The sequence below is a fragment of the Thamnophis elegans genome, chromosome 5 (genome assembly GCF_009769535.1).
Source record: "Thamnophis elegans isolate rThaEle1 chromosome 5, rThaEle1.pri, whole genome shotgun sequence".
NCBI classification, from domain to species: Eukaryota; Metazoa; Chordata; class Lepidosauria; order Squamata; family Colubridae; genus Thamnophis; species Thamnophis elegans.
The window spans coordinates 27,926,650-27,942,803 of NC_045545.1; the positions used below are offsets into that span (position 1 = coordinate 27,926,650).

General features: G+C 36.1%; 1 protein-coding gene across 4 annotated transcripts in view; it reads right to left on the minus strand.

Moving 5' to 3' along the window:
- Positions 1-16,154, minus strand: part of NFIA (nuclear factor I A) — a 322,795-nt gene that overhangs the window by 40,332 nt on the left and 266,309 nt on the right. For 2 of the 4 annotated variants that reach the window (XM_032218140.1, XM_032218138.1), the window contains one exon: positions 1,202-1,365. In XM_032218140.1, the coding sequence (XP_032074031.1) occupies positions 1,202-1,365 (164 nt within the window). Of the gene's footprint in view, positions 1-1,186; positions 1,366-16,154 lie in introns of all 4 variants that reach the window. The other 2 variants (XM_032218139.1, XM_032218137.1) reach the window with 1 other exon arrangement.

Here is a 16,154-nt window from a genome sequence, read left to right on the forward strand (position 1 = left end):
CAATGGGAAGATGTTAGAACTAGAGAGTACTGTATACACATACAGGAGTGTCCATGGGGAGAGCAAAAAGTCAAGATGATCATCATAATTGTGCGAATGAAGTCCCACTCTTTCAGTATTTATGATAATATTGCATGAACGCACAAAGGGTGGAGGTATTGACTACTCCAGTCCCTCCATGGATGCCATTGTATGCATATACATCCATCAATGTTTTCCAACCTCAACAGCTTTAATATATGTGAAATTCAATTTACAGAAATTTTGACTGGAGGTTTCTGGGATTTGAAGTCCACACATCAGAAAGGTTACTGAGATTGTGATATGCATGTACCCCACCTCCCCGACATACTAATACAGAAAGTGATATTTCAGATGGCAGAGACACATCCTGGTCTCTTCCACTGCAATTGCTCAGCTGAGACATAAATGTAGCCTTTTCTACTGGACATATGCTATAGTTAGCATATAAAATGTTTATATACACATACACACAAACACAAACACGTAGTCCTCATCTTACAACAGTTCATTTAGTGACTATTCAAAGTTACAACAGCATTGAAAAATGTGACTTAGGGCTGTTTTTCAATTACAACCTTTGCAGCAATTGCATCATCATGTGATCAAAATTCAGATGCTTGGTAATTGGGTTCATATTTGTAAACCATTGCTGTATCCCAAGGTCATGTGATCACTTTCCGACAAACAAAGTCAATGAGGGTGGGAGCCAAATTCGCTTAGCAACTGGTTTACTAACTTAGCAACTGCAGTGATTCAGTTAACAACTGGCAAGAAATGTGGCAAAATGGGGGCAAAACTCACTTAAGAAATGTCTTACTTAACAACAGAATTTTGGGGCTCAATTGTGGTCGTTGGTTGAGGACTACCTGTGGTATGTTGCTCTAATCACTTACATCAAAATTTAGCAGATCTCATTACTGGCAAAAATTGATTAAATTCTAGCATGTGGAAAGTATAAATTATAGGCACAAGGTAGCGAAATCAAGACAACTGAAATTATATTAACTCCCATCATAATCAACATGAATGAAACACATTTAAATGTGGGCCGGTTTATGCCCCCTAAGCAGAATGGTTTTCTTATGTGTACAAATCTGTTTATATCATTTCATCATTATAGAAACAAAACTTCTGGAAAAAAAAGTAGAAACAGCTTCCTTACATTTAGGAACCCCACCTGTCCAGCCTGCTGACCAGCATCCGGGCAGACAAGTTGGACAAACTCTTTCAGAGTCTCCTGAGGATGATAGCGAATTGCTGGATGTGAGAAGTATGGCCCAGGCTGTTGAATAATGGGTGATGTTGGAAAATGAAGAGTCGATGGTGTTGCGTGTGGACTTGCTATAAGAAAGAAAAGCAAAATACATTATAAAGAATAGGTTTTTGGAATCTGATAAAAAACAAATTATCTAATTTCATGCTTTTTTATATTGCTTTATTATGTAACCTTAAAACAAGTTTTCTGAAATGCATATATCCTAAAGTACAGAACTGATGCCTGTAGTGATTTTCACCATATGTCAAGTAAATTCTACTTTACTTCAAGTATAAAGGCAGAGTGTAAATACAGCCAGATTTTAAAATGTCTCTTCTGCATTTTTAGTGGTCATCATTTATAAAGGAATCAGCAGTCCTTGGTAAAAGTGACGACTATTCATTACCTTAAGAGCCTTTCTAATGAATCCAGCAATAAAAAATGTATCTGGGAGATTACAGTTGATTTAATTGACATTCTGCATAATTCTGGTTTGCACACGGGGAACAGTTTTACTTTGAGCTATAAATGGGAGGTAACATAATAACACCAATGCTCTTGCAGCTTTATTTAATGTTCAGTTCATATAATTTGCATTCTTGTACCCCAAACATTAGGACTTTTATCTCTTATAAGTGAGAAATGAATAAACATGTCCCTGGATAACTTTTAGGAATACTGCTTCAAGGAGGGTAAAGTGCATTCATATATTGAGAAATTTGTGATTGCAACACAGAAAGTAGCCCAGGAATGGTTTTGAATTGCCCCAAGGCAAAAAAACAAGACAGCAAAGATTCTTGCTGTCAATTAAGAATTTGGAAGAAAAACATAAATACTCTTAAAATACCAGTGGTGACATTGAATGGCTTAATACTGGGCTATGTGCAACAAGAAAGGTGTCCTCAGGATTGACTCTCTCTCTCTCTCTCTCTCTCTCTCTCTCTCTCTCTCTCTCTCCCCTCTCTCTCCCTCTCTCTCCCTCTCTCTCTCCCCTCCCTCCCCCCCCTCCCTCCCTCCCTCTCTTACTTCAATTCTAAGGTGACTCATGCCTGGGAATGAATATCAACTGGAAAATAAGGCCCCTTCTGTAACCATCCCTGTACTATAAATCAGCTGATCACTTCCCATCTGATCCCATCATGAGAGGATTGAAAGGAAAGGAAAACCAAACAGAAACTTAAGGAGCCTCTAGTTCAGCCTATCTAAGACAAGTTGCCACAAGGCAACTGCTCATTTCCAAGATTTAAACATTTGTTAGAAAGACAAGGATTTAACAAAAATCAACTTTTGCCAAAAGAGCCCAAGGTTCCATATAGACACACACATTAAAAAGAGATAAATACAAAACCAAATCATAATAGAATTCTAACATAAGATTAATGCAAAATAGATCTGAGCATCAGATGCCAGAAGTTCTACAGTCTTGTCTTAAGATAGCCCTTCCCATTCAATGTATATATCCTATTTTGAACAAACCACTATTTTGCATTAATCTTCTGTCTTCTAATTTTGAGCTAGATAATGGCTTCATTTCCATGACTGATAATGACTAATCATGTGCCACTAATTGTGCCATGTCAGTATTGACTCTTAGTGACCATACAGACAGATTTTCTCAAGAATGATTTGTCCCCAACTTGTTCCTTTAGATCTTCCAACAATCCCCCCATTGCCACTGTAACTGAATCCATTCACTTTGCTGCTGCTGCTGCTATGTTCTGAAGTAGGATAATTTGAGCCTGGTTGTTTGTACCTGGATTAATCTGATGAATCATTTGTTTGTTTTCTTGGCTATTCACAATATTCTCAGGAGTCTTCTCCAACATCAGAGTTTAAAAGTAGCAATACTCTTTCTATTCTACTTCTTCAAAGTCCACTTCATCCCCATAACTATATGTAAATAGTCTGCACCATAAATCACCACTAGATTACCAGTTTAATACTTAAAGGGATGGTTAAGTTGTAAGTCATGTTCTGGGAACATCCTTTCCCCCTTCCTGAGGCTGGGATACGTATTGTTCAGTTTCCTGTCTTGGAAGCTGGGGAAGGTAATAAAAATCTCAAGAAAAGGTAGAGAAATGCACATATCCCTCTCTCGCCACTCCCCCGTCAGAGTTGCAAGAATTGAAGTATGTGGACATGTGTTTTATTGGAGTGCTTTGACCAGAGCATCATACAGGAAAATCTGAAACTTTTATAAGGGAAGGTGATTATCAAAGAATAAAAATATATGCTAGGATGAATCCAAAATGAATGTATACAAAATAATGTTCAAGTTGCTCTAGGGCTAGGCCTATTTTATTCTTACAAGACTGAACATAGAGAACTTGGAGCAAGTGTACTGTTTTCTTTTTCTTCTTTCCAATGTTCTTCTCATGTTCTGCATAACATAATTTCTTGAGTTAGCACAATCTGTCTATGTTTCTGTAGCAGGTTTGATACCATATTTTATTTGGTAATAATTATAAAAGATTTAGTTTAAACACCTTGAAGAGCCACTAAGGAGAGTCTATTATTCCTTCCTTCCTTCCTTCCTTCCTTCCTTCCTTCCTTCTTCCTTCCCTCCTTCCTTCCTTTCTCCTTCCCTCCCTTCTCTTCTCTGTAGCTATGTGATCTACAGACCATTTGCCAAAATAAAAAAATAAGACAATTTAGATTTTTCAGAAATGTTGATCCAATAACAGCTACTTAAACTAAAATAGCAAAGTATTTCTGCTATTTAATAGTGATCTTTGCTTGTCCCCAGCAATAAAGCCAACCCAAGTTCAAACATTTATAAAACTTCCTCCCCTGTTCTAGATGTTTAGATGACCACTGTCTCAATGTGAGTTGGAAAAAAATGACCCATCCTGTGAGTAAGATTAATGTTTTAATGGTAATTTACCATTTAGCATAACATTTTGGGACCTTCTAGGTGTGTATAACAGAATTTCCAAGAAGTAATGGGACAATGACTATGTTAGGTAGGATATCTCCCAATTTTGATCCCTATTGGGAGATGTGTCTACTGTAATATGTAACTGGATCATAGAAAGTAGGAATATTAAAGTTGGTGTGCTGGAAGGTAAAATTTCCAGCACTAGTACCCAAGGAATCACGCCAAAAAATTTGAATCAAGTATCGTTAATTTTAATGAGAACTGATAAATGGTTCAGTTATTCTGCCCCCACTGGTTGTTTATAACATCCTTCCTGAAATTTATTCACTGAAACCAACTATGGCTCCACAATCATCAGGACTGGAAATCTCAGTTCAATTCACTTTTCTTTGTTTGTCCAGCAAACCTTCACATAGATAACACAGGTCTGCGACTAAAAAGCTGTTTGATTATTTTCATCTAATTTCCATGTATTTTGGTGTACTGAAAACAAATAAAATATTGAAAAAACTCCTAGATGTCATGAATTGCCAGGAGGAGATGAATGATTTGGTAAGAGACTTGAACCTTCCCAAAAATGCCGCTGAGTTACTCGGATCAAGGCTGAAAAGCAGGAATTTATTGTTGCCAGGAATGTCATCTTCATGGTTCAGACATCGTGAAAAGGAGTTCATTCCTTACTTTGCCCAGTCTGATGGGTCAATTTAAAATCCAATATGATTCAGAGCAATGGCATCTTTTTATAGATTCTTCTAAAAGAAGTCTCAAAGCAGTTTTACTCCACAACAATTTTTACGCTTCCATACCTGTAGGTCATTCTGTACACTTGAAGGAAACCTACGAGAACTTGGAATTGGTTCTTTGTAAACTTAAATATGAAGACCGTGGTTGGCAAGTGTGTGGGGACTTGAAGGTCTTGTGCATGCTGCTCGGGCAACAAGCTGGGTATACCAAATACCCTTGTTTTCTGTGTCTATGGGACAGTCAAGACCGACAAAATCACTGGACCAAGAAGAGTTGGCAGCTGAGGGTGCTAACAATCGGTGAAAAAAATGTCCTCCGAGAAACTTTGGTACCTTTCCATAAAGTTCTTCTATCACCTCTCCACATAAAATTGGGATTGATGAAGCAATTCGTAAAATCACTTCCAAGAGATGGAGAATAGCAGTAGACTTATATACCGCTTCATAGGACTTTCAGCCCTCTCTAAGCGGTTTACAGAGAGTCAGCATATTGCCCCCAACAATCTGGGTCCTCATTTTACCCACCTCGGAAGGATGGAAGGCTGAGTCAACCCTGAGCCGGTGAGATTTGAACCACTGAACTGCTGATCTAGCAGTAGCCTGCAGTGCTGCATTTAACCACTGCGCCACCTTGGCTCTTAGAATGCTTCAAATACTTGGTCACCAAGTTTCCATGCCTGTCGGAGGCAAAATTGAAGGAAGGTATGTTCGTCGGACCAGACATTAGAAGGCTATAGTTGATCAAGAGTTTGTCAATCCTCAAAAAGAAGGGTGGATTGCATTTAAAGAAGTTGTACATAAATTTTTAGGCAATAACAAACATCCTCACTACAAAAAGATCGTCAGAAGAATGCTGAAAGCATTTCAAGCTTTAGGTTGCCTGATGAGTTTGAAAGTGCATTTCCTCCAGTCCCACCTTGACTACTTTCCTGAAAATTTGGGAGCTGTGAGTGAGGAACAAGGTGAACGATTCTACCAAGACATTAAAGAGATGGAAAGGAAATACCAGGGAAAATGGAGCATTATAATGATGGCAGACTACTGTTGGATGCTTCAGAGAGACATTCCAGATGCTACTCACAAGCGTAAATGCACCAAGAGGAGCCTCACAAGGAAGGAGAATCGAGTTTAGTGTGTGTAGGTGAGCTCATTTCAGTTCAAAAAAGGATTTTCATGAAAATATTGTAATAAAACTTTAATTTTATAAGTCTATTTCCATTTATTTTGAGATATTGCCTTATTTAACATAGTTACCTAAATTGTCAGGAAACGTGATGTCCTATGACAAAATGAAGGTCATTTTCGGATTCAGCGCACCAAAAAACATAAAGATTACGTGAAATAACCAAAACAGCTCTCGAAAAAATTTTTTTTTGCAGACCTGTGTAATGGGTAGTGCTTTACTATCTCTCAGCCCATGCCATGATTTCCTCCCTTTAGGCTGAAGCCAAATCAACAACAAATCTTTTTCCAGACAATCATACCTTAGTGCATAGTGTTTAAGTGAAACAGACACTTCCTGCCATAATTTGGTGGCAAGTACTACTGCTCGATAATACAAGTGATCATTCCAAGAGTTGCCACAATATCATGGAGCCAGTGGGTAGCCTACTGCTGGTTCTTTAATTTTTTGCCCCTACTGCATACAAATAATTATCTGTCCACATGCTTCTTCCATCTCTGCAACTGTGCTGCTTATTTAAACATAGCTGACTTAACAAAGACTGCATGGTTTTTTCCTAGCTATTATTTAAATAGCTAGGAAAAAACTATGCAGTCTTTGTTAAGTCAGATATGTTGATTTTCTAGAAGCATAATTTCTTAGTCTGCAAATTTTTTAAATAATCTGAGGACAACTGATGGAAAAGAAAATTAGAATTAGGATCTAGATGTTCTCTATAATACTAGAACAGGAATAAGATAAGCCCTTGTTCTTGTAGTTATCCTAGTGTAGCTGTTGGCTAAAATAAACCTACTCACCTCAAAGCCTAATGAGAAAAGATATGACACATGGATTCATCTACTTACAAAGAATACTAGTTTAAAGTAAAGTCTTTCAATTTGAGTTTGGCTTCTGGTAAATTCATGCATATTTAATGCAGTTATCCTGGCAATCTAAACACTTACTGGTGCCTTTTTCCAAGATGAATTTCAGTTCACCAGTCACCTAGTCTTGTTATTCCCAGGAGTGTCCCCATTCATGTCCTAATCATGTGCTAGCCCTGGTTATTTTTTTAATCTAGGTAAGATTAGGCAGGTGCTGCCATCTGTTGAGACCAGAACATTTTTTTAGGAATCAAAACAATGCTCTATTAGCATTATTTTGTTAAAGGACCAATTACAATTAAGAAAGCTGGTGTTAAAAAGTACTTAAAAAACTCTGAAATTAATTCCTTTGATATTTCCCTCTTTTTTTGAGATGCTTCAGGCCACTGTGATCCGAAACATCACTTTTACCATGATGACAATGCAAAAGCCAATTCAAATTATGGAAGATATATCCCACTCTTTATTCTGCCAAAGCACTTGTTTTCAGAAATGGTTGTATTAGAGTATTAATTGGCTAAGCCACCATGCTGGCTGAAGTCAAATGCTTTTAAATCTAGGCAACAGCTGTGTTGATCAGGAACAAGTAGAGATTTTAAAATAAGGAATGCTGTCAAAAGGTTAAGGGTTTTTTTTAAAGTAATTTGAACTATATATAATACAACTGAAGAGGTAGGGAACAGAAATCTGAATAAATGGCTTTAAAAATTTGGTGGCAATCCAGGTTTATTAAAATCAATGGGAAATATTCCACTTTTAGCTCAGCTTAAAACTACAGTCAACCAACAATAAAAATCTATGAATAAAAAGTTGTAAAAACTGTTCAGGTCTTTAATCTTACTCAAATGGAACTGTTTAAATAAAACATTTACATCTGTTTTAGCAATTCAAAAAAGCCAACCTTAGAATTTCCGTTCATTGAATGTAATTTCTCATACACTAAATTCAGAAGAGATAATGTAAATAAAAGATTTAGAATTTATCTCATAGGAAGGCTGCTTTTCCTTCCTATGTATGTTTTCATATACACATGTGCACATACAAATGTGTCACATACAGGCATTTAAGGGAGGGGAAAGGAAAAACTAGAATTGAATTCAGCTGAATATGACCCTAAGTTGACAAGCTGAGAAAACTCAACACTGAACAAAATGTTTGTTTTGGTTTTCTCTATTCTTGTTTTCCTTTGACAATCCTATAATGGTGGGAAAGCTGGAAGGAAAGTGAAGTAGAGGAAGTTGATTACACTGGCAATGAATTGGAAGACCGGAAGAATTGGTTTGGGAAGAGATCATACAGAATATAATTGAAGATGTCCAAATCCAGTCCACTTTAATTATCTAATGCCTGATGTGTTGGCATCAATGTGTAGTCGATCGTTTAATCTTTCAACTGTGTTTCATATTCATGTTTCTTGCATTCCACTTTTCAACTATGATCTGTCTTTGCAGCTTGAAAGTTTCTTGTTCGGAAAAGTTCCTTTGCAATGAAACAGCACAGGAGGACTTGTAGAATTACAAATAGATTAAGCTAATAATTAATTATACATACAGTACTTCCTGAAATTCAGGATCAAACTCCTTTTAGGTAAAAATGGTGTCTGTATAAGAGGGGAATGTGTGAAGGAATGATGCAATAACTATACAGAATAAAATGTACAATATTGGAGTGGCTAACTGAGAGACCACTAGGAAATTAGCTATGTATTATACGATAGAAGAAAATTGCATGATAGAATAAAGAAAGGATATTAATGGAAAAAAGAAGTATGAATCAGGATTAAAGTATTAAACTAGGAATTTAGAGACTCAAGTTTAACTTTCTTGTCAGTCAGATAAACTGGATGTGAATCTACGTCACCACTACTCAAGCCCCTTTTACAGAATTGTTGAGTGACTAAAACGATAAAAGAAAGAAATCATACACTCTACGTAGTGCCAAAAATGTTCTAATAGTCAGGCAAAATCAGTGGATACTTGGACAAGATGACAAGTCATTTTTTACAATAGATTAAATGATTTGACTTGTAAGAACACTTTTTTGCTTAGGCCTGGCATTCATATTTTACAAAGGAATTAAGCGTTTCCTTTTGACTTTTGAGCCATGTTGCGTACATAATTTGATAAAAAGTAAGGTTACTCCCATAATTAAATGCAGATGGTAACATCTAAAGTACAAATAGAAATCCTGGCGGGAGAATGGAGGTTGTAGGCAAATCTGCTTTGATACTAAAAATGGCATCTTAATGGAATTGATGAATCTGAATGATATATTGCTGTTATGCTATTAGAGATCTACTTCCCAATTCAAATATCAGTGTTTCTCTTCCTTCCCATTCTGGAGATGGTAAGATGACACTATATAAACACTGTTAAAGCTATAGATGCATGGTACAGTAATTAATTTAATGTGATTTATGGTTCTGTCAATATAAGAAGTTGGAAATCCTGTGCCTCGGTGCTTTAAACACGAGTTTTGTATTTAAACATTATGATGTATCTTAGTGGGTAGAACTCTGAAAAGGATAGAGAAATTAGTGTAAAAAAACTGAGTACAAAACACTAGAGTTTATTACACTATTTGATATTGATGGGCATATCAAACAAAAGATATGAAAGTAAATATGTCATATGGAACAAGCTAAATAATGTAGTCAGGAAGGGATAATTTTTGTTACTATTTCAGAAGTACATAAAATCTTATGAATGTATTCAAATGCCTCTCCTGCTCTGAATCAGCCTTTTTTAAAAAAAATAATTAAAAAGTTTATACAATGAAGAGAAAAACTAATAGAAACTAAAAAGAATATAAAAAAATGAACACTGACGAAAAAAGAAAAATATATGTAGTAAGATATAGAAAAATATCACTCCCTCCACACAAATAGAAATAACTTAACACTTCTGATATTTCAGTAAAAGATCTCTTCTTCATATATCACATTTCTTTATTAGTAGGCAAATTGGAAAAAAAACATTATTCAGTCCTAATAAGCAAATGTCCATTAAGAGCTACCAGGAATAATAACACATATATTTAATCAAATGAAATAAATCAGTTTTATATACTTTTCTTTCTGTTATCTATAAACAAATCTTTAAAGCTTTGCCATCCAGTCCTAGTAAAAAAGGTCATTTAAGAGTCAGAAATACATATATTTATTTTCTTTCAATTTATTTTTTAAAACTTGATTTTGATACTTTTAAATATTGTCCCAGAACTTGATTATTTATCATTTTCTGTTTGTCTACTCTCAGAAATTCTTCACTAGTTTAACATGATTCATTTCTAAATTTAAGATAAGAAAGCTATCCAAGTCTCTCTTCTGATTTATTATTTGTATGTCCCCTTTGATTATTAAGACATCAGCAAGTTTCATTTATAAATCATTTTTGTGGTTTACACTTTTTCCTATATCATTCTTGTAACATGACAGTTTTAAATCCACTTTCAAATTGCCTTCAATCTCTTTTTTGTACAATAAAAACCATTCCTTTTCTGTCATCTAGTTTAAATCTATTTTTATAGTAGCAGACAACCTTAAGAATAATTTCTCAGTGTGTTAGTCTCAAATATCCTTCCACAGTCAAATAACACTATTCAATTGCATTAATATCTTCTTTAATTGTAATCTTTAGTTTTCTTTGGTTCCCTCTAGTCAACTTTCAAAATCCTTCTTACCATATTTTTTCCCTAATCAAAACATTTTCCCACAGGAGGATTTCTTAGCTAGTTTCAAAATCTTTATTTGAACATTTGAAACAACCCACAGCTAATATTATGCTAAGTTCCTCTAGCCTCTTCGTCTATTTATAACTTTCCAAAATCAATATCCTGGTCACCCTTTTACTGTTACACAAAAATAAAAAAACCTCTTTGTAAAATCCTTAAACATGCATACAACTTCTTTCATCAAGGATAGAAGGAAAGACACTACTGTAATACAACTTTCCCTTCTGAAGGAAGGTTAACACCCCAAAAAGCCATTAACAAGCAATTTCCTAAGGTGGTTGAGAAAGGAAGTATGCAGACTTAAATGAGATAATTTCTCCCTGGTTTCCATAGTTCTTAAAATCCACTGGAGACTGCTGTTTATAGAGACTTCTTGCAGGGAATCTGTGTATGGAGTACATGTGGGAGATCCTAGCCCTCTCCTTGCTCTAGAAAAAATTCTGAGGAGCTGATCCATTCACCTGCTCCTCTTCCTGCTGCACCCATTGGCTACCTTCTCTGCAGAGCTATCTTTAGCCTACCACTGCTTCCCCAGAGGCCAGTCCTGATTCAGCCGTATTTTTATAATAGGCTGAATCAAACTTTAAATCTAGGTTCCCTTAGTTAATCACCTTCATTCCTCCCTCTGACACTTTTCCCTCTGGGCATTTTTTTGTCTCTTAAAGGGATTAAATGGACACATCATCTTGTTGCTCTATCATGTCCTCAGTGGACTACCATATTAACATAATTTATCATAGGAGAGGCTACTCTAGAAATTGTTAGCAGAATAATAAATTAACTCAGCATGGTGCCCCACACACATCTATCCTTGTGCAAATTATTAGCATAATAGAGCTTTTAGTTATGCATTTATCTAGAATTATTGAATGGTTGCACATAATGATTCTGAACACTGACAATCCTTTACGAGATAATCTTAGTGGGTGGGCTTCATTGTTAATTTAGACTAGTAATCTTTTAAACTGTTCACTTACATTTAGATTAACTAAATAAGCTACTTCTTTAAATATTTCCTGTGTCATAGGGCAACTCTTTAAAATCCAATAAAGGTAGTACTTTAATTATACGCTTCTTGACTTTTGTTTAGTTCCAGTTTTAATTATCTGCAAGCTACTTGCTAACGTGAGTGGCATTCAGGAGCAAGAATGTGCCACTTTAAATAGAAACCCTAAATAGCTAGTCAGGTTAATTTAATGAATGAACTATACAACAGCTTTCAGAGTATCAACATATCTTTCATTGTTAATGCCTGAAATCCAGTAGAGAATGAAGCATATAACTATTAATTTATTCATTTATTTATTTATTTATTTAATTCCACCTGTATTAATTCAAAGGTAACTCAAGCTGGCAAATAATATGTAATATCCCTTCTTCCTTCTCTTTTCCCTATCACAACAACTTTGTGAGGTGAGTTGGGCTGAGAGAAAGTGACTGGCAAAAGTCATCCAGCTGGCTTTCATGTCTAAGGCAGGACTAGAACTCACAATCTCCTGGTTCCTAAGCCAGCACCTTAATCACTACACCAAACTTTTATTTGAATATTGACAAACATAAAAAAGAAAAACCCTTTTCATTTTGTTCACTCTAATTGAAAGCTTGAAAATCTAGAGTAAGTTTACACAAGTCTTTATTTTAAAACATAAAGGAATATTTGCACCATGTATCATCTACTATGAGTGAGTCATTTCTAAACTACATAAGCACATCTGACATTTGTAACTAACCTATAGTCTTTCACTGAAGATACCTTGAGGTGCCATGAAAATTGAGAGCAGTGGATGGTTCGATGTCTCCACAAAGCTCTTCGTAGAACAAGTGTTGGCTGCACCCTCTGCCTTCTTACTTTCTTTAAGAGCCACAGCTTCCTAACAGTTTAATTCACACCTCTTGGTATAGCAAAATCCTTTTATAAATGCATCTTTATCAATCTGATGTTTTCCAAAGGAGATAGTTTTAGAAATGAAAAATAGATTTAAAATATTACAGGCCTTCCTCAAAGTTTAGGTTCATACAAAGTTCCTGTTAAATTAAACCCCATTCTAATTTACTAAATTATTGGATTTATGCAAGTTGAAGTTTAAATTACCTGATAATATAACAGTAGGTAATTAATAATTACCTACTATTAATTACTATTATGCATCAGTATATAAAATATTTTATGAAAGAAAGAGATCCCTGACCCAGAGGGATTGCAAACTGAATATCAACACTTTGGTGGGAAATACAGGTAGTCCTTGACTTACAACAGTTCGTTTAGTGACAGTTCAAAGTTACAACAGCATTGAAAAAAGTGGCTTATGACCATTTTTCAAACTTATGACCGTTGTAGCATCCCCATATTCATATAATTTACATTTAGGTGCTTGATAACTGACTCACATTTATGATAGTTGCAGTGTCCTGGAGTCATGTGATCCTCTTCTTGACAAGCAAGAAGGGGAAACCAGATTCACTTAACAATCATGTTACTAACCAAACAACTGCAGGAATGCACTTAACAAATGTGCAAAAAAGTCGTAAAATGGGGCAAAACCCACTTAACAAATTTCTCACTTAACATTAATTTGGGGCTCAATTGTGGTCGTAGGTTGAGGACTACCTGTAAAACTACTAGAGGAAAGGAGAAGATATAGACAAGGATAAAAAGGATAAAAAAGAATATGAGTGAGTTGAATTACAAATGTTTTGTTTCACTCTCTTAAAAAAAAGATATTGATAAGAGTAAGATCAGAGATGGCAACGAGGTCTAAGAGAGACAAACATATCAGGAGAGATTGAAGAACTGATTATGTACAGCAGAGTTGGGATATGACCGGTACACCCTGGTACCGGTCCAGTCCGGTGCTCCGGAGGGCCCATCCCCCCGGTATTTGAGCCGACCGGGGCTTCCACGCATGTGCACGGATGATACAGCACCTGCGTGACTCTCCGCCAAGCAGCTGGAGCATTGTGGGTGGTAAGTACGCATGTGTGCATTGCGCACGTGCATGTGGTGGACCCCGGCCCTGTTGCACCATACCGGTTGCACCGGGATCCGGAACCCACCACTGATGTACAGCCTGAAGGCAGGAGAAAAAGTGGGGATATGATTGCAACTTTTAATTCTATTAAGGGTGTGAATAGGTTTCTAGAAGGCAGCATTTAAATATTAAGCAAGAATCAAGAACATGGGGCATAACCTCAAACTGACAGGAGAGAAGTTCAAAAGTAATGTTAAGAAAGTGATAGTAGAAGCTTGGAACCAACTTCTAGCAGAGAAAGGTCAATCATCAGTTAGGATAACATGTTTAATTTTATATGATAACACATGTCCAACATCTGACAAAAATTAAATCAATAAAAATAAAATAAAAATGAATAAAAATAATAATAATTAAAATTAATAAATGCATAAATTTAAAAGGAAAAAAACCCTCAATGGACCACTAGATACTACCTGCCAAATATCTGCTGACCTGGGACTGTTCAGGATGAAAGGATTCAACTGAAGTTTATAGGCTTTGTTTTACAATCAGTGGAAGTTTGTCTATTCAACAATGAATGCAATGGTGGCAATCACAGAAAAATGGTCATTTTATAAATGTGAATGGATACCATTCAGAACCATACATGAATGTACATATGAACACATGGCCAGGAAAATGCATCCCTGTAATATGTCATGGACACAAAGAACACACTACAGCATAAACTTAAAAGACAAAAACAGCAAATGTGGTTCTTGCAAAACAAGCTCTTTACTTATTAATTCTCTTTTTTTTGGCTCCCACAGTTTTTCCCTTTCATTCCTAGATTCTTTTGTCTTTTTATTGATACAATATATATTCAATACAATGGTATGGTGCAATGGGCGTCCACCACATGAACGCGCACAGTGTGCGCACACACACGCAGTGTGCGCATGCCTCCTTACCTCTTGTGACGCCTCTGCGAGCTTCTGCAACACTCCAGCTGCTCAGTGGAGCATCATGCAGGTGCTGTGTGCTCTGTGCGTTTGTGCGGAAGGGCCGAAGAGCTCAAATACAGGTAAGGAGCTCAGGTGGGCAGGTGGGCCCTCCAGAGCACTGTACTGGAATAGTACCTGATGCTCTGGGCAGGCATTTATTGCCATATTGATCTAGTGGTTAAAGCACCCGTACATCCGTACAGGGCATCTCGCCTGCAACCCACCCCTTTTATTTTTTAAGGAGATTTATGGGTCAAATGAATACGGTGCCAGAGGTATTACTACCGGTAGAAATACAGTTGATGCTGGACTAGCTATTATCTTTACAGTACACTCTATTCCCATTTTTTGATTATAAGGATTTAAAAAAAATTAAGTCATATGGAGCAGGATGAGCAGCATATGATAGGTGCCAAGGAAAGTTACCATGGCAGGCCTCACATGGGGAATTTCAATATTAAAATTTTCAGGAGAATATCTAAAATATAGCATTTACTAAGTAATATAGAATTTGTAATTTCAAGATTTTTCTTTATGATAAATACAGTATATGTTCTCTATGTTGCAATAAAGATTTTGCAGATTTTGGATTGCATTCAACTTTCATCCATACTTGCTTTGTTTCCCAGATAATCAAATTATTCCAAATCCATGGCTTCTTAATTTTATTGCCATATTGGTCTAGTGGTTAAAGCACCAGGCTAGAAAGCAGGAGACTGTTAGTTCAAGTCTCACCTTACTCACAGAAAGCTAGCTGAATGACCTTGGGCAAGTCACACTCTCTCTCTCAGCCCAACCCACCTCACAGGGTTGTTGTGGAGAAAAAAGGAGGAGTATGGTATGTTGGATATGTTCGCCACTTTGAGTTTTTTGTAAAAATAATAAAAGTGGGATATAAATAATCAACTGAATGTGACCTCCAAATGTGCAGCAATTACGTGGACTAATTTATTATATTATTAGTATTCCTGAAGAAACTTGCTATCCATCCACCCACCCACTAGAAGACTGAGACTTCCTCTTTGCCTGCAAGTGATGCTTTTCTGTTTTTCTTTCAGCTCACCAGCTGTATCCTATCAGAAGTTATACAATCTGGATGTATATAGCCAATCTGCACACGTCACAGACTTCTTTGCATAAATTTGCTTTGCACAGAAAGTAGCTGTTTAGTCTACAATAGTCTGTGTTTTGTCCATTCCTTCTGTATCATCCATATAACTATCTTTTCTCTGTCTTTAATTCTTATCTGCTCATGTTGAATAGTAATCATGGGGCTCTTCATAATTTAAGTCAGCTGTCTTTCCAAATCTAATTTATGGGCAGAATATAAATGCTTGGGTGGAATTCATGATGGTTGAAACCTCAACTTGAATTTAAGGAATTCAACTTACCTGACAACATATTAAAACAGCAGCTATTGTTAGTAGTCTAAATAGGTACGGTACTACAGTAGTGAGTATTGCACCCTTCCCCCAAAGACTCTAATGTTTGATAAGAAGAGTCAAAGATGCAAAAACATAA